The 27,954-nt window shown below is 34.4% G+C and overlaps 1 protein-coding gene across 2 annotated transcripts; it reads left to right on the forward strand.

The window, feature by feature from the left end:
- The first annotated feature begins 3,066 nt into the window (after nt 1-3,066).
- Nucleotides 3,067-26,353, forward strand: LOC106670008 (adenylate cyclase type 9-like). 2 transcript variants are annotated; one of them, XM_014399965.2, is made up of 15 exons: nt 3,067-3,902; nt 10,772-11,333; nt 11,400-11,513; nt 11,569-11,797; nt 14,608-14,862; nt 14,920-15,387; nt 18,599-18,666; nt 18,986-19,102; nt 19,201-19,300; nt 19,377-19,480; nt 21,321-21,515; nt 21,576-22,465; nt 22,523-22,640; nt 22,965-23,185; nt 23,240-26,353. In XM_014399965.2, the coding sequence occupies exons 1-15, from the start codon at nt 3,598-3,600 to the stop codon at nt 23,544-23,546; spliced, it is 4,053 nt and encodes a 1,350-aa protein (XP_014255451.1). In that variant the 5' UTR covers nt 3,067-3,597; the 3' UTR covers nt 23,547-26,353. The 2 variants fall into 2 exon arrangements, with proteins under 2 accessions (XP_014255451.1, XP_014255453.1); XM_014399967.2 differs by lacking the exons at nt 19,201-19,300; nt 19,377-19,480.
- The last annotated feature ends 1,601 nt before the right edge of the window (nt 26,354-27,954 follow it).

Genomic DNA, 27,954 nt, shown 5'->3' on the forward strand with positions numbered 1-27,954 from the left:
TTGATACAAATCACTTGTCAATTTGAACAAGAATTCAGTAAAAACTAGACACCATTTTGTTTTCCTCTGCAAGTTCATCGACCTGTGGCTTCCCATCTTTGAACATCCTGCTTCTCTCTGTTATGAGGAATGAAGAGCAGAAACAGACTAAAGACAAAAGCAGAAACTCCTGAAGGATTTTTCTTGACATACAAAGCTGGTCAACAGAACTTACTAGTCAAGTTGAATAAAAATTCAAAAAGTACTAGACCCCATTTTGCTTAGGTATGTTAAGTCATCAATCTGTGATTTGTCAACTCTGATCATCCTGCTTCTGTCTGTTATAGGAAATAAATAGCAGAAACTGTGTGAAATATAAAAGCAGAAACTCCAGAAGGATCTGTTTTGATAAAATAAAGCTGGTCAACACAAATCACTAATCAATTTGAACAAGAATTAAAAAAGCTAGATGCCATTTTTTTAGGTTTCTTAATTCATCAATCTGTGATTAGTCCACTCTGATTATCCTGCTTCTGTCTGTTATAACGAATAAAAAGCAGAAACTGAGAGAAAAGACAAAAGCAGAAACTCCTGAAGCATCTTTCTGGACAAACAAAACTTACTAGTCCAGTTGAATAAAATTTCAAAATGAACTAGACGCCATTTTGTTTAGGATTTAGGTCATCAACCTGTGATTTGTCAACTCTGATCATCCTCTTCAGTCTGTTAGAGTAAAGAAAAAGTAGAAACTGAACGAAAAGATAAAAGCAGAAGCTCCAGAAGGATCTATTTTGGTAAAATGAAGGTGGTCAACACAAATCAATAGTCAATTTGAACAAGAATTATTACAATTGCATTTATCATAAAGATGAATGAATTTGTCATGTGTTTGATACAAAAAAAGAAAAAAAAAAAAAGAAGTATCTACAGATCATGAACTTAGGCTTAATTATTTATTTTGTATGTTCTAAACTTTATGATTTTCTTGTGTGTCTGACATTTTTCTGTTCTACTTCCTTTCCAAATGAATGAATATGCAATAGACAAAAAAGAAAATGTCTAGGTTAAAAAAAATTATTAGTAGAGTGATGTCTGATATTCATGCAGCTTTTTTAAAATTATTTTTAGTGCAAATTACATGGCATATTTGAGGGGGGTTTTACTGCATTTAATAACGCATGTTTTGAAGTAGTATTATAGTATCAAGTCAACCTGTGATTTGTCAACTTTGATCATCCTGCTTGCTTCTGTTATAGCGGATAAAAAGCAGAAACTGAGTGAAATGATAAAAGCAGAAACTCCTGAAATATCTGAAGGAAAAAGGCAGTCAACACAAATTACTAAAAAAGAACTATCTATCACTTAGAACTTAAGATCTATCATTGTCAATAAATTCAATGTGAAACTAGACCTAGTCAATCTGAATGTATTAATTTGCCTATCATCACAGGATGTAGTCGGGAAATCCAGATCACAAGGAATCAACTTTGATGCCATATTAGCAATTGGCATTTTAGAATTTATTGTCTGAACATCATATATTTATAATAGCAATAGATATGTATACTCGCATATTTTTTACGCTGCAAGCCTAAATATATAATTACTGCAGTCCTCCAGGAATCAAAATCTGCTTGTAAATGGTTATTTTTATACCTTGAAAGCTGTTTTAATTTTGGTGGAACATTCCATAAATTACTGACCTTGATTCTGTTTCAATTACATTTTTGTGTCAGGCAACATACTGCCTTACCATCTACTATTCTTCATATGTTTCTTTTTTAATAGAAATTTAGATTTGGTACAATTGTATTGTAATTACTTTGAGGAGCAAGTCTAGTCTCAAAGCTTGCTGATTTTGCATTTTAATTTAATATGGGCAATTATTTTCAAAAAGAATTATGTATATGGATACTAGAGTGGGGAAAAGTATGATATATAAATATAGTGAAACCCTCGTAATAGACACCCCTTGTAAAGGACAATTTGGTCTGGTCCTAACTCGATGATATAGGAAATCAGTGTATTTTGTCACCCTCTACAACGGATACATCTCTAACAGGAGCAGACACACCATTTTTAATGAAATAATGGACAGTGTTTACTTTTTTTCCTTTTCTGTGACTATTTCTTAATTTTTTTTTTATTACATACATAGAATAATGTTCTTGTGAAAGATTGCATCCTGCTTTCCCAGAATAAAATACAATAAATAAAATAAGTAAATAAAAAGTTGTTTAATTTTCCCCCTACTAGCCCTATTCCCTTGAAGAAATTGTTTACATTCCACAAATACACTCTTTTTTTTTCCTACTTTCAGTTGATCTGACAATTTCTTCATACTCTCAAATTCTCAAGGTCAGAGATTTTTTTTCTTTTTCTTTTTTTTGAGGAAGGGAGATTCAAAGAGTTATATACAATAAAACAACTAATATGTAATAAAGAAGAAATGATCGCAAAGGAAGCAAATCAAACGAAAATTACACAGTATTTTAAAACATAAATTTTTACATACATATTTTGAAATTTTTACATAGTGTTTAAAATTATTTCACATTAATCCATTTATGTTTAGTAGTCTAATTGACCAAATTACTTATTTCAATTAATTATTCTTTTTATGGAAGGTCTTGTTGAGATGAAAAAGTTAGTGTCACGAGCGGAATTCGAACCCACGACGGCTAATACACCGTTGCTCTAACCACTTGAACTGTCGTGACTTCAATCTGAAGGTCGTGGGTTCGAATCCCACTCGTGACACTAACTTTTTCATCTTAACCAAGACCTTACATAAAAAGAATAATTAATTGACATTTTATATTAATTTTTTAATGTTTCAAATATGTATATACATTTATCTTTAAATACCTAATAAAAATACTTACAAGTCCATATTATGGCAATATTGATTATGGAGTGAATTTTGTTCATAAAATCTATTGTTTTGTTACCCACCCTCTACAACGGATAATTCTTCGGTACACAAAGCTGTCGGTTGTAGAGGGATTTCACACTTTCACTGTATACGGATTTTCCTTTAAAAATGTTTCAATTTTATTAAAACTAGTATCGAGTTTAAGTTTGAATTTCGATTTGAGGATATTATTTAATGAGTCGTATCGATAGAAATATCGTTTGTAAAGGTTTCGATGCGACTTTTATCGGACAGTCAGATGGTGCCAGTCGCAAGTCCGCAACCAGTAGTCGCGAGTCTGTGAGCCGAAAGATCTCAGCGCCCCGGGTGCTTGAAGAATCGGTGTCTTCATTCTTCAGAGAACCTGTCTTCAGTCTGCAGTGTCCACACGAAAAGATCGAATACATACCGTGACCTTTCAATTCGGTAAAAAGACCCCCTGGGGTCCCAAAAAAGAGAGAGAGAAAAAAAAGCTAGAAAGTCTAATCGTAATAGTTAACGTTACATAATTTTGATAACGTCTGTTTGTAAATTGATAATAATTATCTGATTGTCCCTTTTTAAGCCGGCTGTTCGGTCCGGGATGAGAGACCCGTCGTAGAAGACGATCAGTTCTCTCTTTTTCTCTCTCTCTTCGGGGGACGAAATTCCGGGTCCGTCCCTCGAGTAAGTCGGACGTCGTGAGTTATGTGTACAAATTGGACATGTCGGAGAAAACGGGAAACGACATCGGCCCCGGGGCGGAGAGGCGAGGGACCGTCGTCAGCTTCAGCAGGGAGAAGGACGAGGTGAGCGTCCTCGAAGATGACGAGCTGCAGATCTCACTCGCACCTTACATCCAGACGTACCTGGCCCACAGTGGTGAGGAGTTCGGCTGCTGCGGCCTCTGCCTGCCCGTGCCGTTCGAACGGGCGTCGAGGAGGTCATGGTGGGACCCACGGTTCGACTCGGAGATACTCGAAGGCCAGTACCGCACCAGTTCCTTCACACAGATCAGACTACGGTTCAGGTGAGCACTACTGTTAGCAGGACACGCATGTCTCTTGCAAAAGTTATCCCGCTGCGCCCTGACATAATGAAACAGTTCCGCTTGTGCTACTTCATCAACCGTTATGTCATGTCGATCGAAGATATTCAAATCGTTTCAAGATCCTTTGCTCAGGGAGTTGCATGAACTGACACAATGACAATTTTTTCCAGCTAAACATTTTAAACAGATGAAATTTTCATAAATAAATGTTTATAAATAAAAAAAGCTATTTTTAAACTTTTTTGTGTTTACTTCTTAAGGAAAATATAAATACTTAGACTTTTGGTTCTCTATTTGGTATATTTCAGAATCAAGTCTTTATTTTAAGAAAACATTCACAATTAAATAATTTAATAAATAAATTCAAATTTCCAATTAGAATAATGAGTATGGATTACGTTTTCATTTAATACCATATAGTCACATTTAGTAACTTGGGCATGAATCAACATGAAATCCTGATAACAGAAAATCCTTGCCTTTTCTGATTCTGCAAGTTGCGAACTCGGTTTAAAACATGATCAAAGTTCAATTAAATTCAGGTTTTGGCCAGACCAAGAGGTGGATTTCATGTTCAACACCACACATCTTTACGGATTTTTTTGAGATCGTGAGATGCGATCTGTTGTGATGTAGGTTTTATGTCATTAATGACACATATACACAAAAAACACACACTGAGCCCTGAAGGTGATCTCAATAAAGATCGAAACGTTGGCACGATAAAGAAAACGTTTTTCTAAAACCTACGTCACACCAGTCCGCATCTCACGATCTCCATTTTACGGATTTTGTCTACCTAGGGCTGGTTTTGGTCTGTTAGACACGTTTCAGCTTGTCACCTTTGCCGCAGGGTCTTGTAAACCAAAATGATCAGTGACAACTGAACTACAAGTCACAAATCCAAAATTGGGATGAGCATTAAATTAGATTATGTGTGAGCCGGTCTCTTTATGACCTTCGCACCGTGACCAGTATTGGTTGGTACATTGTGCATTTTAATTTTTTTTTTTTTAATCTAGAGCTACTCATTAAGCTTAAAGCTTTTTACCAGACCCAAAAGCTTTTTCAACAGCTCCCGTGTTTATCCTTCTACTCCCAGGATTAGGAATCTCAGCCTACATAGGCCTTCGCACCAACTGAGGACATGTTCCGCCTTTTTTTTCCTTCTTGGCAATGTCTGCATAGGCTTGTTTCTGCCACTCCGAGTCTATACATATGCCTCCAGAGTCTACAGAGGTTCAGTCAGCATTCAACATTATTCTAGTCCTAGCCCGTTCTAGATTTAGTAGTTCTGCGTTAGATTCTGCGATGCTCCTTTGATAAATTTTTTGCATGCCTCTGTCCTGGGCTACATTCCCATTGAATGGAGGGCTTGTTTTTAATTCATTTTCTAATGGATTCGTGTTTTTGGCAGTTAGATTAGCCACAAAAGGGTACAGGGCCAATAGGTGACCTCATTGAATTTTCCTTCGCCAATTTATCGGCCTCTTTGTTGCCCCCCCCCTGCCTCGTTATTTTCTCCAATGTCTGACAGGGCTGTAATGCAGACCCAAATGTCTCTGGACTTTACCACCGATGTGGCAATTGCCTTCAATGCAGCTAGGCAGTCGGGTAGATGACTATTCTTCTATTGACACAATATCTGGCATGAGCATGATAGTCACTGTGATGTAATTAATATCTAGTAAATTAAAAATTTAGTTTTGAAAAGGCCAATTTGAAAGAAAACAGTTCCTTCGTCCAGCTTTCCATGAATGTACATTTTTAATCAAAATTTTAAAACATCTACATATTAAACTGGTTTAAGGCATAATGAAATTAAAAAATTTCTAATTGGCATTGGGTTGTAGACATCATCGCTACTGCTCTTGAGTGAAAGAAGTGCTGCTATGGTGTATTCCAAATTGTAAAGCAAACCTTCGATCGAATATGGCATCTGGACTGCTCTGAACGCTTACAATTCCTTTATTTTATCTACCATCTAATCCTAAAATCATATTTAATATTAATCAATAGTAGCTCTTATCTATTAGCCAGCCATAGATGCAAGCTTCCCCAAGGAAGTGTCTTATATCCTATCATCTACACAGTATACATTGCAGTCATCTAAAGGATCGTGATGGCCGAGTAGTTAGAATGTCCAATTTGCGTTTACCACATTAGCTGTTTTGGGTTTGAATTCTGGCATAGCCCGTAAATTTTTCATTGTGAATAATCTGAAAAAATGTTGTAAAGTAGTTTGACCCTTCGTCCACCAAACTCAATGGGTAGTTGCACATTAAGCCGTCCTGTATGACAGGAATTATTTTACCTTTTTACTTACGGATGGTGCCATCCTTTCTCATAAAGATCCTGTCATATCGACCAGACTTGCAAACCGATGTCACATCCCTTGAACATTGTTTCAACCAGTGGAATAAACTTACAAAAATGTGAACATGTCACTTTCACCCAATGAAGGATGATAACCAGTACTCTCGTCTACTACAATGGTATACCTATTTTTTCAGTCAATGTTGTCGGATTGGGCTATTGACAAAGAACTCAAACACATCACTCAAAAGACAAGAACTCAGATGTTTTAGACTTCATAAAAAACGGCTGGGCAAACAGTCAAAACTGATTATTCAAAACCAACGCTTCATTTACGTTGATATATGGCATCGAATTTTGGAGTTCAACCCAATATTCTGATTTTCAATATATCCAAAATTTTTTGAACCATCGTCATCACTCCTATGTATCCAATCTTACAATTCACGATGACCTTATTATTTAATATGCCCTTGAAGAAGCTAAAATGAGTTCCACAAGCAATTATCCTGTCAGAAACCTTTCATCCTGCACCCTTCCAAATAATCTTTGATGTCTGAAGCGTCAATGATCTCGTGACCTCCGAAGTGAAAGTAATTAATGCTAATAAGCAGAAGTGACTACAATGGATAAATCCTCGTAACAAATTAAATTTATTATTAAATTTAAATTAAATACTGTCAATCTAATTAAAATTAAATTTATTTAAACACAGCAATTGGCTATTGTGGATAAATAAATTATAATCTTTCTTTGCCTTCCTTTTTGAGAAAATTATAAATCTTGCCTCATAACTTGAATGGTTGAGTTTTTGTTTTAAATGCCATTTTTCAGCCATTCCAGCTTTAACTGGATCTGGAGTGCCTAGTTGTGGTTCTAGTCTCATTGGTCTTTTTGTCTTTTTTCGGCTAGTTGGTCAGCCTGTTAACGAACAGGAAACATCCTTCTATACTATAATTAATTAAGGTTTTTAGTTGAGATAAAAAAGTCAATGGCACGAGCGGGATTCGAACCCTTCGATCTTCGGCTTGATACGCTGCTACTCTACCACTTGAGCTATCGTGACCTCGATCCACTCGAACACCAACTTCCCTATCTCAACCACACCTTTGAATTTTCCCTCCTTTTTGCCATTTTTCAAATGTCATGTAATCGGATTGGATTCTCGACGACAAATGAAATGGCCACGGAGAGCTTTAGTGAAGTATACTTCATTCCAAATCATTAAATTCACTAATTTCGTGGTCCGCTTGACCAATTAATATATTATAATTAATTAAGGTTTTTAGTTGAGATAAAAAAGTCAATGGCANGAACCCACCTCAAGGCAACGTTGCTGTGGTTTCCTAAGTCTATTAGGCAATTTTGGTATTGCCAGGCTGGTTTGGAGACTATCTGACTATATTCATGTACCCTTCATATTCTTCTTAATCGACTTCTTTACATGATTAGAAAAGTAAAATACTTTTTAAGATTTTATTTTTAAAATGGGTTTTGCAATAGTAGAGGTCATCTCACCTGAGGTTTCGGTGTTTTTCTATTGACAAAGGTTCTAGTTTTCCATTGCAGAAAAAAAAATTATGTAATGTACACAGGGAAAAACATTGAATATTAATAGGTTGGATGGGACACCGTAGACTCAATGTTTATTAGAAAAAATGGCTAAAGTTAAAATCAAGGCTTTCAACAAAACATTGAGGAATTTAACCATTTTAAATGGTCACATTGAATAAAATACATAGGTAAATTTAGAAACTTCAAGTAAAACACATAATATACAAAACCAAGCAGCTGTACCTTCTTACCTAATCAGTCATCCACAGTATGTATTTTATGAAGTAGCTAGTTAGATGGACAAATCTTTCATTACTTTAAACATATAAAGAGTCCCTGCAGGGTAGACTGGGTGTACCTTTTTCTCCAGCAGTCTATTGCTAAAGAGTTTATTCTTTTGATAATAATTGAACCAATTAAAAATAATAGGAAATTATTAATGTATTAATATAAGAAATCTAAATAAATCCATGTTCATACTTTTTATGTGCGCAAAAAACTTGTCAATTAAAGTAATATCAGTTATGCAGGAGGATTTAACATCTAACTCTTCATTGGGTGTTGTGAATGAGGGGTCAGGTCACTTTACAATACCTTTTACACATTTTTACTAGAGCCCGGATTTATATGCATATTATTTTTGCTAATAATATTTAAGACCATGGTGATCAGATACACTGATGGACAAATTTAACGCACCACTCAATTTATTTAAAATTAAATCCATTATCTTTCTACATTACTTACAAGTAATTAGGATCTATCTTAGACAAAATGAACAGTAAATAATGCTTCGTTTACTTCCTTTGATTACTTTGTACTGATTAATCCCATTTGCACAAAAAGTAGCATTTGCCTTTCCAATCTGCTACGCCTAAAGATCACTTCCAGTTAATCTTTTTCCTTCGTTGATTTCATCCAGACAAGCATTTGTGTCAGGGTTTTAACATTATTAGAGAAAGGATAGAGCCAGTGTGAAGTTGCCAGGAGACTGAAAGTAAATCACTCTATAATAGGAAGGGTTCTTCATTGCTTCAGAGAAATAGAGCTTCACATTAGAAGGTGCGGGCATAGATCTAGAGACGAGAGAGACCTTAGATTCATTGGTCATCAGGCTCCATGAAAAAGAAGCATTACGGGAAATGAGATAAGAAATCAAGACAAGTCTGAAATGTTTTGAATTTCTTCAGGACTATAAGAAGAAGGCTCAATGAAAGAACCTCAAGGCCCGGCACCCGGCTCGTGGGCCTCTCTTACCACAGATAAGAAAATGGCCAGGCTTCAATTCGCACATGAATATATCAATTGGACATTGGGGGTCCAGTTCTCTTTATAGATGAGATGAGATTTGGCCTTAAATCTTCAGATGAACGTAATTTCATATAGAGAAGTTCAGTATGCCCAATGCTGTATGGTTCCTCAGGTTGATTGATGTTCTGGGGGTAACATTTCCTTGCACACCTGCACAGAATTGGTTGTACTTGGTTCACTGAGGTACTTGGTATGGTATGGTATGGTGGAAAAGGATACTAGGAAGCGGGGTTTGTTTTAACATTTAACATATACCTTTAACAAATACATGTAGGATGTGGAAAAAAGTGAATTTATACAATGTAAAAAATTTTTTTAAATATTAAATCAAAGTATTTCTACTCACTCAAAGTGTTTGTTTTCTGTGTAATTGTGCCATTCTTGCGTGTCGTATGTTTTTTTGCATTGTATAAATTCACTTTTTTCCATATCCTCCATGTTTTTGTTAAATGTAAACAATGTTTGTAAATCCCATGCCCTGAAGAAGATCTCAATAAAGATCGAAACGTTGGCACGATAAAGATAATGTTTTTCTGAAACCTACATCACACCAGACCGCATCTCACAATTTCTAAATAATCATCGACTAATGGTCACTAATAACCATACATTTTTTTTTCTGCCGACAAAGTATGGAACCAAAATGGTTTAAAATTTAAGGGTGGTGCGTTAATTTTGTTCATCAGTGTATTCATCCGAATCATACCTCCATGGTACAATGGCTCAAATTATATTCTGCATATTTGAAGACTATTGCATAAATATGCATATTAGAAGGATATTACAAATTTGAAACATTTTTGATTACAGAAAAAAAATTAGGTAACTTAGAACACAAGTGGAAAAAACGAGAGCCTAATATTCAGATATTATATCAGTTAACTTGCAGGAACAAAGACATTTACAATCTGACACAATTGAATTCTCACAAAATAATCAGAATATTTTTAGATGCCCCTATTTCCAAAGCTTCTAGGTGAAGTTTTTGACTTTGACGAAAAATACTTTTTCTAAAGCAGTCGGCTTGTGGAACTTAATACCTCTTTTGAAATTCAAAAATAGACAGTCTCTTTCTTATTTTCAACCTAAAAAAAAATGCCAAAAGTGTGAACTTAATTTCTTCTAAAATAGCAAGTTGGATTTTTCCTTTCAACACAAACTTCTTCTAAAATAGCAAGTTGGATTTTTCCTTAGTAGTAAATTAGTAAAATCCCTAGTGTAATGCAGGAATTTTATTACAAGAGAAATAAAAAAAAATCTGACAAAACACTGAATTGGGGAAAATTAATTAAATGTTAGGGATGGAAACAAAAAAAGTTGTTATACAGGGAATTCCAGTTATGTATTTTAATTTGATTTATAATTTTTATGTAAAGTGTGGTTGAGATGAAAAATTAGTGTCACGAGTGGGACTCGAACCCACGACTTCTGGCCTTATATCCTTGCAGAACTATTACTTAAGAAAATTTTTGAGAAGAAACCAACAGAAATAAGCAGCAAAGGTATATGCTTATGGTTTTTATAATTGATAATAATGAATAATTATTAATAGTAGGGAATTTATTTTTATTACTCTCCTATTTCATTATTAAAACCAATATATAAACACATATATAACATTTGTTGGACGATATAGTTAACATGATATTTTGTTTTAAATGTTTCAGATATTCTATGGTGTATATGCTTCTTCTATCTATAGTCTGGTGTGGGTACCTGATGGCAGTGGGTGTCTTGGACGGTTCACAAGAGGATGCGTTTCCACTCGGTGTGATATACTTCCTTTTTGCGGTATTCTCCCTCATAGTGTTGATATTCACGAGGTCCCTCCTCTACCGCCAATACATCCTGCCGGTGTCTGTCTTCATATCGCTGGCCATGTGCCTGCTGTCACTGGCGTCGGTGAGCCAGTCGCCTGTACTAAGCCCGGCGAGCGATTTTGCGATATCCATCGAGATTCTGATGATAATCTATACTGTGATACCGTTGCCTTTGTATGCTTGCGTGATAATGGGGGTGACTTATTCTACCCTTTTTGAAATTCTGGGTATGAGGTACGCATTGCCTGTAACGATACTCTGCCATGTTTGTGTTCATTTGATTGCCCTTCACATCCTGATCATGACGAATGTACGAATGCGTGGGACTTTTATGAAAGTAGGACAATCGCTTTTAGTAAGAAGACAGCTAGAGATGGAAAAACAACTAAAGGAAAAAATGATTCTTTCTGTAAATTTTGTTTCTTTAATTGTTTAAAGGAATAAATCAGAGGATAATTTGTGTTTTTAATTTTAGGTCATGCCGCCGAAAGTGGCAGAGTGGTTGATGGAAGAAGGTGAAGGGAATTTCAATCCTTCTGGGATCGACCTAATACGTGGCTTCCGCCCCTTTAACATGAACTGCATGAAGGTAATTAAAAAAAAAAAAAAAACTTTCTTCTCAGATTCAAGCATTTTTATTTTAGGATGTAAGCATTTTGTTTGCTGATATCGTCGGTTTTACAAGGATGTCTTCAAAGAAAACGGCCTCCGAGTTGGTAACTGTTTTGAATGAGTTGTTCGGCCGTTTTGACGACTTATGTGCACTTAACAGCTGTGAGAAAATCGCAACCCTGGGAGACTGCTACTACTGCGTGTCTGGCTGTCCGACACCGAAGCCTGATCACGCGCAGTGCTGCATCGAAATGGGATTAGGTGTGTACTCTTGAAATCTAACAAATTGACAAGTCCGTTTCAAAATGTACCGGTATTTTATTTCGAAGCCGATTTTAAAAGGTCGGGTGTCGGACTTCTTCAGTTGAGACCTTGACATTTTACCGGATGAGTTTGTGGTACAAGAAAAAGGTAGACACATTTAAAGACAAATAGTTCAGAATGTGTAAATGAGACTGGTTGGAAATCAAACCGGTTCTGCCTTGATTCATCCTCCCTAATATGCTGACCTTTCAAAATTTAAAACTGCCTTAAATGTTCTACAATTTTTTTTCTAGCATTAAAAATCAAAATAAAATGTATTTGAAAAAATGCCAAGTTTTTCAATAATCATTAATGTTTGTTTTCTTTATTTTTATGACTTTATAATTCGGCATATCTTACAAAATGCAGGCTAGTCACAATTAACATTTTTGGGGGGCACTCTCAACACGACAAGCAAGAATGGCACAATTACACAGAAGACAAACACTTTGAGCCCTGAAGATGATCTCAATAAAGATCGAACGTTGGCACGATAAAGAAAATGTTTTTCTAAAACCTATCACACCAGACCGCATCTCACGATTTCTGAATAATTATTTTTGTAAGCTAGTTTAAAATGTATATTCAATGTACACTCAGTTTGGTGCTACATGTATTAAAATTAGTATGATGGCTTAAAAAAAAAAAAAATCTAGCATTCCATATTATATTGAACATAATAACATAATATACATACAGAATAGAATAAATTTTTATTTGTACATGTGCACAATAATACATACATTAATTTTAGAATGTAGGGAAAGTGACATTTCACTATGACTTCCTACTATTTACACTGGTCATTTTTTTAAAAAAATACAAATCGGTACGAGTAATTCCATATCAGTTTGTGGGAAAAAAAATTATGTTAACAAAAAACCACAAGCAAAGGGATGAAATCTATATATAAATTAAATAAATGCATATACAAAGTGTAGATGAGAAGTGAATAAATAAATAAATAAAATAAATTATTAAATACATAAATAGGTTTATAAATATTCTTATTACTATAAATTTGATAACTATGTAAAGTTTATAAGACAGGTACGTTGTGTTTGATCCTCTTATGTTTCCAGTTTGCATTTGTTGGATATGCACCTATGGATCTGCAAATAGGATTCTCCTCAAATCCTAATATACATACAGATCAAATATAGAAACCAAAGAGACAATGTGAAAATTGATTAATGATGTAATGTTTTAGTACACTTATAAATCTCTTAATTTTTAATCCTCAGATACATTTGAGTTGTGTACTGGATATGTTATAGCTAGTTTTTGCAAATTATTGATTTCGCGTTATTCAGCCACTGAAGGTCATGATGACAACTTTCTGGACACTAATTCTTCCATCCGTCATTCCTTGAAAGTTAGCGATGAGACAAGACCATGTGGCCCCCAACTTTTCGGGTTAGGAAGTTTTTCATTACCTGTCTACAATTTGTGAAAAAAAACAAATACAAGAAAGAAGGAATAATTCCACATCATCGTGTGCTCCAACGATTCGTGAAATACTCTTTTAAAAATTATTATTATTTCCAAATGCTTCAGAACCCGATTGTTCTTTAGTTACGTAACAGAATCGATTTGTAGCTGCAAAAATGGAATTGTGTGCTGATGATCGCTTTCAAAACTAAAAATCAGATAGTTCAGTTGATAGTGATATCATATTTTTGACTGTAATATGTATCTGATGAATCATACACATTCATGTTGATGAAACATATCACTTTAAATGGAAATTGCAGATTAATAATTGATATATGTAAAAAGCTTCATCTTGTACAATGTAAAATTCTCATTTATATGCTTACTATCTTCCCACATTGTTAATTAAATAATTATTTAAACGACCTTAAAAACATTTACACTTTTGAATGTTGAAAAATGAGTAGATGTAGATGTAATTTTTCAGAGTATGGTATACTGCGCCCTTCAAGAGCTATTGTATCCCCCGTTCTCTGCCTAAAGCACATCGGTGAGTCCTATTTCATCAAGGCCCGGTTTCAGTGGTTGAAGCTCTCTATGGTCACATTATACATCCCAAAACATTTCCTCCTGCGGGCTAATGTAGCTCCGCGGTTTGTTAGTAAATGTGTTGGTGTCTCTTCTGCCTCCTTGCAGAATCTACATGTGCCATCTTGGATTGTTCCAATTTTCTTTAAGTGTCCATTTAATCTGCAGTGTCCTGTTAGGATTCGCAGTCTGTTCCTGCTTCCTTTGACACATTCTGTGATTTCTTACCAAAATTGGTTAGAAGATTCTTGGATTGTTTATGATCAATGAGTGAATTCCATTGTTCCTTCATTTTCTTTTTGTCCTTCTGTCTGAGATATTCGTTAATAGTGTGGATTCCTATGCCACAGAAGGGTTCGAGTCCTATCAGCAGTCTGGCAGCCCCTTTCCTTGCAAGGGTGTCCGCTTTCTCGTTGCCTTCTACTCCCATGTGTCCTGGGACCCAGCAGAGGCTGACTTTATTCTGCATACCTAATATGTTTAATTTGGTTTTGCAGTTCAGCACCATCCTTGAACTAATGATACTTGAGCTTAGTGCTTTGATGGCTGCTTGGCTATCTGACATGATAGCTATATTCTTGTTTTTGTACCCTTTACTTGAAAAATGAGTAACAAGACTAATTTGGATTGTGTTGCTAAGTAAACAGTTGAACAAATGAATGCATTTGATAATTGCATGTGTGGCGTTAATTGTTTAATTTTTACAGATTATACAGAATCTGTATTTTCATGTTTGTTTTAAATAGGAATGATAAGAGTAATAGCTCAGTTTGACCGGGAAAAAAAGGAGGATGTCAATATGCGAGTCGGAGTGCACACTGGGACAGTCCTTTACGGAATCGTAGGGCGAAGGAGGTTTAAGTTTGACGTTTGGTCTAATGATGTCTCCCTTGCCAACAAAATGGAATCGACTGGAAAACCTGGCCGAGTGCATATAACCCAAGCGACTAAAAAGTTCCTTAATGATATTTACGTCCTAGAACCTGGGGAATTGTATGAAGGTAAATTGTATTTAATCTAATTTTAAGAATTTTCCTAATTTAATTTTTGTATTAAAGGTATGGAGACATATTTTATTGTGGATCGAAAAGACAGAATAAAATCAGCTAGCAATTTGGACCAAATTGTGATCAACACGGTTCAAAGTGACCCTTCGTACGAGACAGCCCTCGCCTCACAGTCAGAGTCGCTTGTGACAGCCAAGTCACAAGAGAGAAACGGCCTGGTCACGCCGAACATCAACTGCACTGTGTCTCCTTTCGAGGCAATATCTGACTCGCGGGTCTTCTCTGAGAGCACCGGACTCAACTCCTCACCGTCACCACCTCCCAGCATTCCCAGGCTACTCTGCCTTTCCGAAAAACTTTCTGACACCAAGGCCACTTCGTTACCAGAGGTTTTCGCCTCGGAAATGCAGTTAATACCAAAATCGAGACCGTCCCTGATGGGCAGTGGACCACTTGTACTGAAAAAAAATGCCCCTCAATGGAGATATTCTCGACTCAAGCTAAACACACACAATTCAGGTAAGGGCAAGGATTGAATTTTAGAAATAATCTACTAGGAAAAAAATTAAAAATCATAGTGGCATTTTTGAATGTACTGTAAGCGGCACAGACGTTCTACACCCTAAGTGAAGTACTTAAAGTTTAGTTCAAATTTATTTATGACAATGTAACGCTGCTCTGAGGAAGAGTGTAATAAAGGTCGAAAGCTTGGTGTAAAGTTACAATACTCACTTCTTTGGGAGAGCATCCGTAACAAATTGGTCTGTCGTGCCTAGATGACATTCACCAACAGTAGTCTCCACATCCATCAGCCTCTTCCTACCAGTCTTTTTCTCTGCTTTCTAGACCCTGCTCATCAGTCGTCTATACCTTGACTCGGGTCTCGGCTCTTCTTGGTCTGGACTCTCCACTGCCTCCTTTGTCTCGTTTAGCTCTCCTTCCTTTCTCCCCATATCTCCATCCATTGTAATTAACTGGGGCTATTCGCATGTGTTTCTGGTATGGTATGGTGGTAAAGGTTACTAGGAAGTGGGGTTTGTATTCCCCAGACACTGTAGCCTTCTGGCTTATTGTACCTTCCTAGTTCCTTAGTTCGCTCAATAGACTCAATCCTTCTTTTTAGAAGTATCAGGTTATTGACTGTTGCTGCTGCAATTTGATTCCCTAAGTCTTTTCCATACGTTAGGTTAAATATCCATTGAACTGTTGCTTCGCATTCAAAGATGATATGAGTGGCTATTTCCTCCTCCTCGTTACATAATCTGCAAATGGGATCATCGTTGTATATGCCCATGTTGTGTAGATGTTTTCTCAGATGCCAGTGACAGGTTAGTAGTCCTACCACTCCTCTGAGTTTGGCCCTCTCCAATTGCAGCAGTGCTTTTGCCAGTCTCGGTGAGGGTTGTTTCATCATAAGTTTACTATGTATAGCACCGCTAGAGTTGATCCACTTCTCCGTTTGTTTTGTTTGGATCCATTCTGCGATGGAGGATTCTATATTTGTTTTTGTTATCCCAAGTATAGGTTAATAATATAGTATGTATGGTCTTGCAGATCCGCCTCTAGCCTGTCTGTCTGCTTTCTCGTTACCCAAAATTCCTCTGTGCCCTGGCACCCAAGATATCAGGTTGTTTCCCCAGGTTTTGGGGATTTTGGATGCATTCATTGACTAATTTTGATGTGATTTTACATGCTAATGCTTTAATGGCTGCTTGGCTATCTGATCTTATGAGGATTTTTTTGTCAGTGTCTTTTAAGATTTTCCAGGGTACAAGCATTGATGGCGTGTATTTCTGCTTGAAAGACTGAGGTGTACTTCCCTAATGAGTTTGATCGCTCATGTTTTGGGCTTGTACAGAAAACGCCTGATCCGGTTCCTTCGTTTGTTTTGGAGCCATCTGTGTACCATATCATTGTATCTGATGCTCTCCTGTGTTCTTACTCTCCTTTATAGTCCGTTGAGACTTTATAGGAAGTTGTGAAGATTGTTTCCAGCGCTTGTGTTTGTACACCCTCCTTTGTTTCCTGGGTTTTCCTTACTGTCAAATTTTCCACAAAAAAGTCCAAAATTATTATTAAATCCATTACAGTTCGTGGTCCGATTGACCAATTAACATTTTTCAATTAATTAATATTTATGAAAGGTGTTGGTTAAGATAAAAAAGTGTCACGAGTGGGATTCAAACCCACGACCTTCGGCTAAATACACCGCTGCTCTACCACTTGAGCTATCTTCATGCTCTGACACTAACTTCCCATCTCAACCCCATCTTTTGTTGGGGTTTGTCTATTGTTAAAGTATTTTATTATGTGCAAATTAAAGTATTATTTATTTATTCAAAATATCTCGCTGTTTTTCTTCAATACTTTAGAAATATCCATAATCCGCCCAAGCCCAATTCCTGTCCCTTGCTAAAAGGTTTAACATGTACGTAGCTAAAATTGAGCTTTCGTGAAGATATACTTCAGTTTAATTAAACTCTCCGTGGCCATTTCATTTGTCACCAAGAATCAAATAGATTACACGACATTTGAAAAATGGCAAAAAGGAGGGAAAATTCAAAAGGTGTGGGTGAGATGAGAAGTTGGTGTCCGAGTGGATCGAGGCACGATAGCTCAAGTGGTAGAGCAGCGGCGTATCTAGCCGAAGATCGTGGGTTTGAATCCCGCTCGTGCCATTGACTTTTATTTTGACTGAAAACCTTAATTAATTGTAATATATTAATTGATCAAGCGGACCACGAAATTAGTGAATTTAATGAATTAAAATGAAGTATACTTCACTAAAGCTCTCCGTGGCCATTTCATTTGTCGCCGAGAATCCAATCCGATTACACATTTGAAAAATGGCAAAAAGGAGGGAAAATTCGAGAGGTGAGGTTGAGATGGGAAGTTAGTGTCGGAGCAGATCGAAGTCATGATAGCTCAAATGGTAGAGTAGCGATGTATTTAGCCGAAGGTTGTGGGTTCGAATCCCGTTCGTGACACTGACTTTTTTTATCTTAACCAATACCTTTCATAAATATTAATTAATAGAAAAATTATTATTAAATACACAAAAAAGTCTCAAGTTTTACAATTTAATTTAATTGTGAAACTATCTTGTGATTTTTTGTGTGCTATCTTTGCACCTATAATTTGATCCTGTCTGATCATCTTGATCTGCCTACCCTCGCTGTACTTGTCTGCCTCAAAGTCACCCCAAAAAATAATTCAATGTTGGCTTGGCCCAAAGGACAAAACCCTCAGATTGACCAAAGGAAAAACAGAAAGCGTAAACAATGCTAACGGATCGTTCCAACATGCAATTTGTATGGGCACATACAAAACAATTTTATTTAAAAAAAAATGTAAATTCCAAAATATAAATAAAAAAGATTTCTGCTGCTTATAAAAGAGGGTAGTTTCTATATCAGACAATTTTGCACAGGCTGATCGAAATCGCAAAAAAGCAGGTCCGTCCTTCTCCTACCATTGTCAGGAGGGGGTCTTGTGGACATGATACATTATAGAGCAGTAGTTGCTTTAAAAAGTTCCCATAAACTATGAAACCATCTCTTGCAACTTATCTTTGCCATACATCAAGTTGAAATTTGTAAAATTAAAAACCAGTTTTTAAAAAATCTTTTGATGATTGAAGTATTTCAGTGTTCATGACCATAATAAACTGCTTTCTACTACCTTTAATATGTTTTTCGTTGTCATTAAAATTTATTTTTGGTTTTGCTAGATATCGAAAATGGAAAACTACAGCAAACGTACAACAGTATAGATTCTGAACCATCGCCTATGGATAAGGTAAACCAAAAGTGTATTTTATTTGCGAATAATATGGATCCTAGTATGGTCAATTGGATGAAAACAAATTCAGTGTTATCTGCCGAGCTTTCGACCTATTTTAAGGTCATCATCAGGGAAAAACTATCTTAAAGATGTCTACAAATGGACATAATTCAGTTTTTTTAACAAATGGTTACAAATTTCTTTGAACATGACTCGATCCCAACACTACCAAAGACTGCGATTTTTATCCAATTGGCCATCACAAGTTCCAGATTATTTGTGAGTAAAAAATGTATTTATTTGTACTGTAATTTTGTAAGTTTTGTTTTTGTAGACTATTAGCATACAATTGGAAGTTCCTAAAGACGAGCTGAGCTTTTGTCACTCTCTAAACAGCAGAAAGGACTCTGGGATAAGGAGTAACAGTCGGAGAAGCAGCATTCAACAGCAGGTACTTTTAATTTAACCATGAAAAAATGCCTGCTATAGGGATTTTGTGACTATTTCCATTTCCATTGTTTATTCTTTGATGTTGAATGTGACTTGCAGTTGTATGTTATGAACGGTATTACACAAGGCGAACTCCTGAATCATAGAGTTAGCGGCTATTACACGTCGAGTCAATCGTCCCTGAACAACTCAGACAAAGGTACCTTTTCCCAGTACACAATCAACCTTTTCCTTCTCCTTCTTTAAACTCATGGCCCGTTTTATAATTTTTCCAGACACAAAAGGCATCAAGTTACCGAGTCCTTTAACCGAGTCCTTTGGAGCATGTTTTCAAAAGATCAGAAAACAGTCAGACCTGCAACTGATTCGTTGTGTACAGGTGTGTTGTCTGGAGTATTATTATGTTTTGTCTTTTTGTTCCACTTTTCTTCAATTTATCAATTTATTTTGTTTTTCCATTAAAAAAAAAGAATATTTGTGTGTACTATTGTATTATGTCGTATGATTGTTTTGATATATTGCTTTTGAGTTGTCATGTGTCCCAAGATATGCATTCTTGTTAAATCTATTAGCCAATGTGGGTTTCAGGTTATAAGAGAAACATTTTTTTTCACCATCGTTTTTTTACTTGTAATTTAGAAACGACTCTGATCTAAGCAAACAATTTTGAAATCTGTTTAGGTTTATAAATTACACTTATTTAAAAATTTTCTAAAAAATTGCCTTTTTTTAGTTTTTGGGCATGTCGTTCTGGAACGACGTCCATATATGGGGAAGGTCAAGTTAGGCAAACCAGCAATGTATATGTTTACCCACTGTGTAATTTATGTAAAAATTGACTAATTGTATATTTCTGCTTACTAATCCTTAATAAAAAAATAAATAAAAATGAAACAAAAATAAAAAATAAAATAAAATAAAAAATACTATAGGGAAGTAGTATGGAAATGAACAAAAAATGAAATATATATTGTATTTTCTTGAAATTTATTACTATGTATCAATTTTTTTGTGGCAATTAAAAATAATTAAGGCGGCATTGGTAGCCACAGTGGTTTCAGCATTGACACGGCATCATCACTGTAAAGTAAAGGGTCCTGGGTTCAATTCCAGCGTCCTTACATTTGAACCCAACATACAATTTTTTCTTCTTTTCAAAACACCGAAGTTAAACAATTATTTCTTATATATTTGTACATACATGTTTTTAAGGCATATTATTAAAATAAATAAAACCTGACTGTGCTAAAAATATTACAATTATTTACAAATTCAGTAATTATTTCCATACTTACTATTTATTGACAATTATTTACAAAATTCTTACTTATATACTAATTATTTATGGGGGTGTCGGTGACCGCAATGGTTTAGGTGTTGACACGGTGCTTATCACTGTAAGGTAAAGGTCCCGGGTTCGAATGCAGGGCCACTGGATAGGAGGACATACTTACAAATGGGCTTTTTTTCAAAACACCAGCCACCCTGATGGTTGATATGGCCTCTGCTGTTGCGAACCCTCGAAAAAAAAAAAAAAAAAAAGTACCAAACAAAAAATTGTGAGTGAGGCCAAAAAAAGAAAAAATAAATAAAAGAAAATAGGACATTTTGTAATAGATTATAACTTAAAATGAAAGTATTTTTGAGAAAGAAAAAAAGATTAACCATCAAAAGAAATGCATTTCACAATGATATGATAAAAAAAGTACCTTTTTCTACAAAAAATCCCCCCAAATTTTTTTTTATATCGAAAGATCAAATTGAAAAACAATCTTTGGAGGAGAAAAACCAACACTCTGCAACTAGCTTCAAAAAGTGGGGGTTTTCTAGAAGAGGTAGAACGACACCCGTAATGAATACGTTAAACTAATTGTTCAAAAAACACAAAAACGAAGCAAGTTATATTTATTAAAGTAAAACATAAAAAAACTTAAAATAAATTAACAAACAGTTAAAATACTAGATTTCTATTAAGTTATTTTTGAATGACCATTATATACCATTAAGTGATAGTATTAATAAAAATCATTAAATTTGAGGTCTTATAATCTAATAAACTAAAAATATCTTCTAAAACAAATAAAAATGCCTTATAACACATTTACAAGAAACATGGTTAGTGATTGTTGGGAAGATAGGACATGACATAGATTTTTACTTTATTATTATTAATTTATTTTTTACAGAACTGGTTTGACTAATGAGTTGGATGTTTTTAGGATAACAGTAAATCTGAAAGGAGTTATTTTGTGAGCCCACCATTGAAGAGATGGAGCCTCCTTTTTAAGCAGGGTGAAATGGAGAAGGAATATAGGGAAAAAGCTCATCGGACGGCACCGACCGGACCGAATAAGACCAGAACTCTTGCCACTGCTCGTTTTAACACTTATTTTGACATTTCTGTGTCTCTTATTGTCAGTATGAAACTTTATAAAATTATTTATTTTTTTATAATATTTTTTTTCTTATGATAGGTTTTTACATCAATATCGTTATCAATGTTTCTAACCTTCCCATTCAACATCCCTTGGATGACAATATTTCTTATATTGATGAGCGTCCAGCTGATTGTTGTGTCTCTCTGTATCCATTCGATAGTGAAGCCGATTTTGATAAGGCAACTGAGGCCGCTTTTGAACTGGTATTCGTGGCATATAATCGGTGCTGTATTGGTGTCGCTACCGATCATAGCCGTTTTGATTAATTTTAACCAGTCGACCGTTTCCAAAGACAATTTGTACAACTATAGCTACCTCATTTTTATTGGCATGGTGCATTATTGTAATTTCACACAGTTGAACTGCTGGATGAAAAGCAGCCTCGCGACGCTTGGCGCACTAATTTATCTAATCCTGGTCACAAATACTGTTTTGCAAAACCCGGCGCTTGTCAATGTCAACAGCACAGGGAATTTCACGACCGAGAGGAACTTCTCTTTCGTAGCGCCAACTTCTTTCATCTCTGGTGAAGAAAATTTCAGGAAGAAACGAGAGAGTTTAATTGATATCGGGCTTATGGACTATCTAGCTGATAACGATATTGTAAAGAAACAAGAAAACACACCATACCCTGAAACGCCTACCACAGAAGAGCCTTGGCAAATGTTAAATTTTTCGCCGAAGCATAAAAACATGCTGAGAAGCGAGTCTTTCTTAATAGAAATCTACTTGGATATTTTCTTTCTGGCTTTGCTTGTCTGGTTTTTGAATCGGGAGTTTGAAATCAGCTACAGACTAAGCTTCCACGGAAATGCAGTTGCAGCGAAGGACAAAGCCAAAGTGGAAGCTATGAAGTTGCAAGCGGATCTTTTAGTTGAGAACATCATCCCCAAACATGTCGTGGACCACTTAAAAACAACAGCTTGGTAATTTTTAATTAATGTAAAATTTATGACATACCTATGATTTTATATTTTTTATAGCTATTCTGAGGATGTCAAAGATGTGGGTGTAATGTTTGCCAGTATAATTAATTTTGGAGACTTGTATGATGAGTCATACATGGCTGGAAAAGAATATCTTAGGATTTTGAATGAATTGGTGAGTAAACATTTTAAAAATTATCACTTATTTTTAAAAGACAATTTTTGGTATTCTAATAAAAGCAGATAAAAATGAAACATTTATTGAATAGTATAATATCCACTAAGATCTTGTGTAAAAATATCTGGCGTTTTTGATGAAAAAAGATGCAACTAAATAAAAATAGACTATTCAATTAACAGTTAAGAATATTTTACAATGTAATATAATATAAAAACAGCACACTTGGGGTGTATAAAAAAAAGCGGAAAAAATTTCTGTCTTGTTTCATTGGAATCGAAGTACATTTTTTTTCTGACACGATTTGCTGATTTTCTTCAGGTGAGTGATTTTGATGATTTACTCAGTCAACAACGATTCCATATGGTTGAGAAAATAAAAACAATAGGATGTACATACATGGCCGCTTCTGGGTTGAACGCTTCTCAGAGGCAGGCGAACAGCAACGAACATCTTCGCCAGCTGATGGAGTTTGGGTTTGCGCTCCAGTCTGTCATCGACAATTTCAATAATCACTTATTGGGAGTCAAACTCATTCTTCGGTGAGTATAACAAATGTTTTATAAATTTCACTTAATTAATTAATTTGGTTACAGTGTTGGCTTCAATTATGGCGACGTCACCGCAGGTGTAATAGGAACGACAAAGCTCTATTATGACATATGGAGCGACGCTGTTAATATTGCGAGTAGGATGGACTCGACCGGTGTGGCCAACAAGATTCAAGTACCTGTCAGCTGTATTCCAGTGCTTTCTCAGTATTACGAATTCGAACATCGAGGAACCGTGTTTGTCAAGGGTAAGGACAACATGGATGTTTACCTTGTCTCCGGACGAAAGGAAAGCGACGACCTGCCTTATATCGAATCAAAAAGCGAATCCGACAGACTAACAAGTCAATGAGTCATATTTATTTATTGTTTTGGATATAATCTGGAACTGAATACAATTTTAATTTTGACATCGCATTTGCTCAAAAGCTTTCAATTCTTTTGCAGGCTTACTGTGATAAAACGACCTGTTTCAAGGTGAAATTGATATTTTAGACAAATACTCTGATAAATATGTTTAATTGTTTTGTCGTGATGAAATGCTATTTATAAAGCTCCTTTAAAAATTGTTGACATGGATCAAACACTCGGTCCAATTAGCAGAATCAGTTTGTATTCAGTTCTTGCAACCAACAAAAAATGTTCCTTAACAAAATATTTCGTCGGTACTTTAATATGTAAGCGAGAAAGCAGAAAATTTATTTATGTTTTCATTTGGTATCATTTTATTTTTAAAATTTTTAATTTGTTCAATTCTGCTATGTTATGCTTGAACTATTTAGTATTGTACAAAGCTGTACAGTTATGCTGAATCTTGTGGAATCGCCTATTTTAGGATATTATAACAAATCTTAGACTGTGATTTGCCTAACTTAATTGAGTTGACACCCTGATTATACGGATGATGTTTAGACCCCATCAAAAAAACAAAAATTTTACCATTTTTAGAATAGTTGGTCTTTTTTTGTAAAATCGTAAAATTGTGTAAAAGGGCACAAATCTGGAAATGTTTATTTTATTTTTGCAAGTTTGTTCATGTTGTTTTAACAAAGTAATTTTTAAAGCCATTTTTGACAGAAAATAAGACATCACTGACTGGGCCTTCCTAATTTATTTTATTTTATGAGCAAAAGAATAAATATAATTGTAATTAAAAAGATATCACACTGTAGCTGGAATTCCTGAATCCAATTAATATCAAGATTGAATGAAATTAAATAATATTTTACAGCAACTATACGTTAGAACTTTTATGAGTTTCAGGTTAATATTTTAAAGGAGCTTTCCTCCCAAGAGCTAAGGGAAAACAGCCTTCTTCAATATTGAGTTATTTCTTGCTGATCCTTGAATTTCATGTCTTTCTTTTCTTTTAGAATTGCCTTATTCTTGTAAAGGAAATTCCCTTGGTTTAAAAATAAATAAATGAATAAATGTAAGTTAAATTTGATCAAGTTTCACAATTTGCTACTGTGTTCACAAACTCACACACACACACACACACACACACACACACACACACACACACACACACCCACACTCTCTCACTCTCACACTCTCTCTCTCTTTCACAGTATTACTTCAAAATTAAATAACTTTTCATTTTTGAACCTTTAAGGAATAAAGTTTCCTCAAAAAATGTGTAAACTTTTTAATGTTACATTTAATTCTTTAACTTCTTTATTATTGATGAATATTATGTGAGATTAAGTAATTTTTTTTACAAAGTACAGAGTTGATAGATTTTTCCATTTTTTCTTGTCTGCTGACATCAATCCTCTCATAAACCATACTGTAATATTCATTAATAAAATAGACGTGTTATAAATTTAATTAAAAAATTAAAATTTGTAAGTTAATGGAGTATTTTAATAAAAGTGAAAAACGAAATTTCAAGTTTATGAAAAAAAAATTATAATTGAGTAAACTGCGCACAATAGCCAATAAAGGATTTATTTACTTTACCGTAGCTAACAATAAACCCATTAGTCAGCTTTTTAACCGTATATCATCTTGTTTAGATAAATTATATAATTACCACAAAATGAACTTTTTTTTATACAATAAAAACTATTTTTGATAATTTTGACATCACATTAATACTGTGATTACTTTTATTTTTGTGCATTATGAAACAATAGTTGATTTAACTGAGTTTAAGGCAGATTCAAGGAACCGTGTCACTGCTTTGAATAAAAAATGTTTAAATTTGGTATGCTTAATGACCAGTCTGCGTCCAGTGTTTCTATTTCTCCTTAAACACTGTTAAATTTATCTTTTGTACTTTTTAACATGTACTTGCTCTATTTACCAAAGATACATTTGGGTGAAAATGTTTTAAATATAATTACAGTTCCTTTACTTTCATCTTGAAATTTATGGTATTAGCTACCTGTGCAAAAATCCACATAAACAAAGTTCTAGATCTGTGCCTATTGCTATTTCCAGATATTTTTTTAATTGTATGCCATTTCATTCAAATATTTCCTATAGGTTTTTTTTTTCTATATTGATATTGCTCTGATATACTGTCAAACCTTTTACCCTTTGATAATTTTAAGAAAGATTCTTTTGCGACTTTTCATAGTAATATATTCATTCAAAATGCTCTATTTTTTCTTGAGCGGTATATATAAAATATAGATTTATACACGTACAGTTAAAAAGATTTTTTATTTTATAAGCAATTTAGCATTTAAGTAAACTGTAGCCTGATTTAACAATGGGTGCGAACATTGTGATAAACATTGTTTGATGTTATGACATGTGGGACAGAAACTTTTATATAGACAAAAGTGAGAAAAAAAAACCAGGTTGTTAACCTATATATTTTAACATTAATTACTGGAATCGAGCGGTAATGGATTGATAATAAATTGTTAAATTAAGCTCGCAACTCTAGCTGTATATCTTGCCTTATTGTAATTTTAGAAAATTGTCAATTAGGAAAAACAAAGTGGTATTGATAATTGTTTTAATTTGAGAATGTAATATGGATGATGTTAATCGCTTACAGATGCCTTATTGTGCCTGATATGTATCGCCTTTGAGCTTGCATTTGGCTCTCTTCTTTTTTAATAGCTTGTTGTTTCACATCCTTAGTTCTTAATTACATTCCTTTAAACATCACTCCTAAATATATATAAATATGTTTTAATTTTATCTGTCTGTCTTTGTTGTATATAAGAATTTGTGTTTGTCCTTGTAATATAAATTTGTTTTTATTTGACATTACAATTTTACAGATATGATATTAATGAGAGAAATTATAACAGAATATAGAGTTATTTTCATCTATTTAAAATCTCTGTATTTATTAATGATTAATGTAATTATCTTATTGAATTTTATTTATTTGTGTAAATTTAATTAATGACTATTCATACAAAAGTGATATTTTTCATTTACACTGAATGAGAATTTTTAAATAGCCTTTCTTATAAATAGAACGATTACAATTTTTAAATGTAACTGAATTCACTTAAACAATGTGTTTTTCAACAAAGAACAAATAATATTTAGAATGCAATTATTGTTCCTAAGCAAAAATCTAATCTTTAAAAGTGCTTTATAAACAAATCACTTAACTGTGCCATAAAAAAATTGATAGTTTTATCAGAACGACTTGCCTGTTTATTAATCCTAGTTAATTGATATTATTTATAGTTGTGTTATGCGTGAATCGTCGTAATTTCAAGTGAAATTAAGAGAATGCTCAATAACGAATGACGAGGCCTAAATGTTGAAACGACAGATCGAATATTATATATTAAATGCCAAATGAAATTGGTTTATAACAGCTTTAGATGTTTATATACAATTTTTTCATATTGTATTTATAATTTTTAAAAAAAATTATTTTTTATTTTAAAAAAATTGTTGTAAATGCTCTGATAATAAAGTTTGGTAATTATTGTATTTGTTCTAATTCATTTGTGCGATACAAATATTTTTGGCTCTAGCTTTTTTTCTATCTATCTTGTCAATAAATACAGAACATGGTTCACACCATCCGAGAAATATACAGACACATTGATGACAATTGCCAAAATGACTGACAGACCAACACAGCGAGGTAGACAGGTTCAGGCAGACAATACAAAGAAATTTAACAACAAAATTTATGTATTAGACCCACTGTACAGATTTTCTGGCGATTGACTTTTGTTGGACACTTCCTTTGCATTGTTTTATTTGAGTGTGCACACCCAAGTTGGCTGATACCTGCCCAACTAAACAATTGGATACACTGTTCAATTCCCTTCCAACCTAAAAGTGGGTCAACTATCAGCAGAATGTTTATTCAGTATAATGTACTTTGCTGACTATCCAGTCGATATGAAATTAGTTTTTTTGGTTATATGAGCCCTCGGGGGTGATTTTGAAAAAAAGCCTGTTTGTAAGCATACTGGGTTCAATTTCAGGGCTGTTGCATTTTAACCCTGGACCTTTACCTTTCAGTGGTGAGTAAACATTTACTTCTCACTCCTTTACTACCGTGAAGGTTTTGTTTGTTCGTTTATGTTTTGTACTGAAAAATTACATCGCAGACCATGATTTTTTTGTGATTAGACATGTCCTTCTGGTCCTTTTCTGATTTCTGCCTCTAATCTTCTTATTCGATCTCTCGATGTTATAACCTATAAGTCAGTGATTAATTTTTTATATTCGTTAATGTTGGTGACTAAAAACATTTACAGTGCAGACTATCACAGAAAAACATTTTGAACATATATTCCATTAATTCACTACTTTCGTGGTCC

Source organism: Cimex lectularius, unplaced genomic scaffold (genome assembly GCF_000648675.2).
Source record: "Cimex lectularius strain Harlan isolate CLEC.00 unplaced genomic scaffold, Clec_2.1 scaffold157, whole genome shotgun sequence".
Taxonomy (NCBI): Eukaryota; Metazoa; Arthropoda; class Insecta; order Hemiptera; family Cimicidae; genus Cimex; species Cimex lectularius.